Consider the following 1554-nt stretch of genomic DNA (forward strand, 5'->3'; position numbering starts at 1 on the left):
AGGCATATACCATACAACAGCTTATAACAGGAACTTAACATCACAAAGAGGCAAGTCCCAATAAAATAGGTTGCATACCTCCCCTCCTACAAAAAGAAACGTCCTCGTTTCAACACAATAACAGGATTGTTGTAAAATATAGAAATAAAAGTGTAAATCGTTCCAATTCAAACGCATTTTGATCGACTAATCTGCCATCGGAGTAATAACTGACAACAATCCCCGCCAATCAGTGAGCGCGTTACTCGCCGTCGATCTCCTCCACCAATCGCGACGCGCTCTCCGACCCACGTGTCGGTTTCGCGGCAAAACAGATTTCGCGCGAAAAAGCTGTTTCCCCCCCACCCTCCGTCGCCAGCCCTTGTTTGGATGGGGATCAGCTGGGATAATAACAACAATAACGGCGGACGACCGGGGCAGGTGAAGACGCTTTTGGGGGGGACCCGACGTGAGCCACGCGGGTGTTTAATGTGACGGATGCTCATTTTTTGGACGCGTTCTTGTTACACTTTGTGTGGGACGGCTTCTTCCTGGATTGCCCCTCACTAACCGACGGGCTCGGTGACTAATAACCCCGCTAGCTTAAGCTAACATGTCTTCATTGTCATATTGAAAGCTATTCTTTTAAACACATCGCACAACGTAGCCTTAACGTAAATAATGCCTTTGGATGTTTACTTTTATTGACATCGCAGCACCGCTACTGCTACTACTACTACTACTACTACCCGGGAAAGTGTTGCAAACTTTCGCGCGTCCCCCCGCGAAACAGCTGGCGCCTGCAATATTGCTCGCTGGGTGTAAAATGGCGAGTTTATCGGCGCGTTTTTCCACTTAAGTGTCCGTTTGAGACGGATGGCTAAGTTAGCATGCTGGCTGCTGCTGGGCCTGCTCCCCTGCTGAGAACCCGCAGGTAAAAACAAAAGCTAACCTTCCTGTCTGGGCCTGTTTGCTATTGATTGTTTATTTTGTCTTGTAACTTCATGAAGCTGTCGAGTTGCTCAGCAAGTGTTGCATTTTGTATTGCGCAATCAGCCCCCCCACATTAGAAGTGGTGACGTATGCTCGATGAGGACATCACGTGGTGTCTCCAGTGACCCTTCAGGAGGGTCCATCTTCATCTCCTTGTGACATAGCAGACTTGAGTCCAGAACCCCCTTTTTGGCCATGTCAGAGACTCTGATAACGGGCCGCACGTCGGAGGATCTCTTGGTGGACTTTGAGACTTTGCTGAACTCCGGGAGCATCGGCCTGGGTCAGGACCACCAGATCGTCATCATCACCAGCCCCGGCGATGGCTCGGGACTCCACCCGGACGCCGGCCCCTCCAGCACGGGCGAAGTCCTGCTCTTCGCCACCCCGCAGGGACCCGCCGACGTGGCCTTCCAGGACAAGCAGCGCCCGGCTCTGGGAAGACCACCGGTGAGGACTGAGTGGAGGTCTTGTTTGTTTGCTGGCTTTCTTTCACTCTAACGCTCACATTTGCTTGTCGCCGTAGATTCCTAACAGCAGTACGGGTTGAAAATATATTTTTAAATATTTATACCCTTTTGA

The 1554-nt window shown here is 50.7% G+C and overlaps 1 protein-coding gene across 2 annotated transcripts in view; it reads left to right on the plus strand.

Annotated features, from left to right (window-relative positions):
- The first annotated feature begins 328 nt into the window (after positions 1-328).
- Positions 329-1554, plus strand: part of e2f1 (E2F transcription factor 1) — a 25196-nt gene continuing 23970 nt past the window's right edge. Inside the window, exons 1-2 of one of the 2 annotated variants that reach the window (XM_062052375.1) lie at positions 329-913; positions 990-1422. In XM_062052375.1, coding sequence (XP_061908359.1) covers positions 1168-1422 — 255 coding nt within the window. In that variant the 5' untranslated portion in view covers positions 329-913; positions 990-1167. Of the gene's footprint in view, positions 1423-1554 lie in introns of both variants that reach the window. The other variant, XM_062052374.1, reaches the window with a different exon arrangement.

The sequence above is a fragment of the Entelurus aequoreus genome, linkage group LG07, assembly GCF_033978785.1.
Source record: "Entelurus aequoreus isolate RoL-2023_Sb linkage group LG07, RoL_Eaeq_v1.1, whole genome shotgun sequence".
Lineage (NCBI taxonomy): Eukaryota > Metazoa > Chordata > Actinopteri > Syngnathiformes > Syngnathidae > Entelurus > Entelurus aequoreus.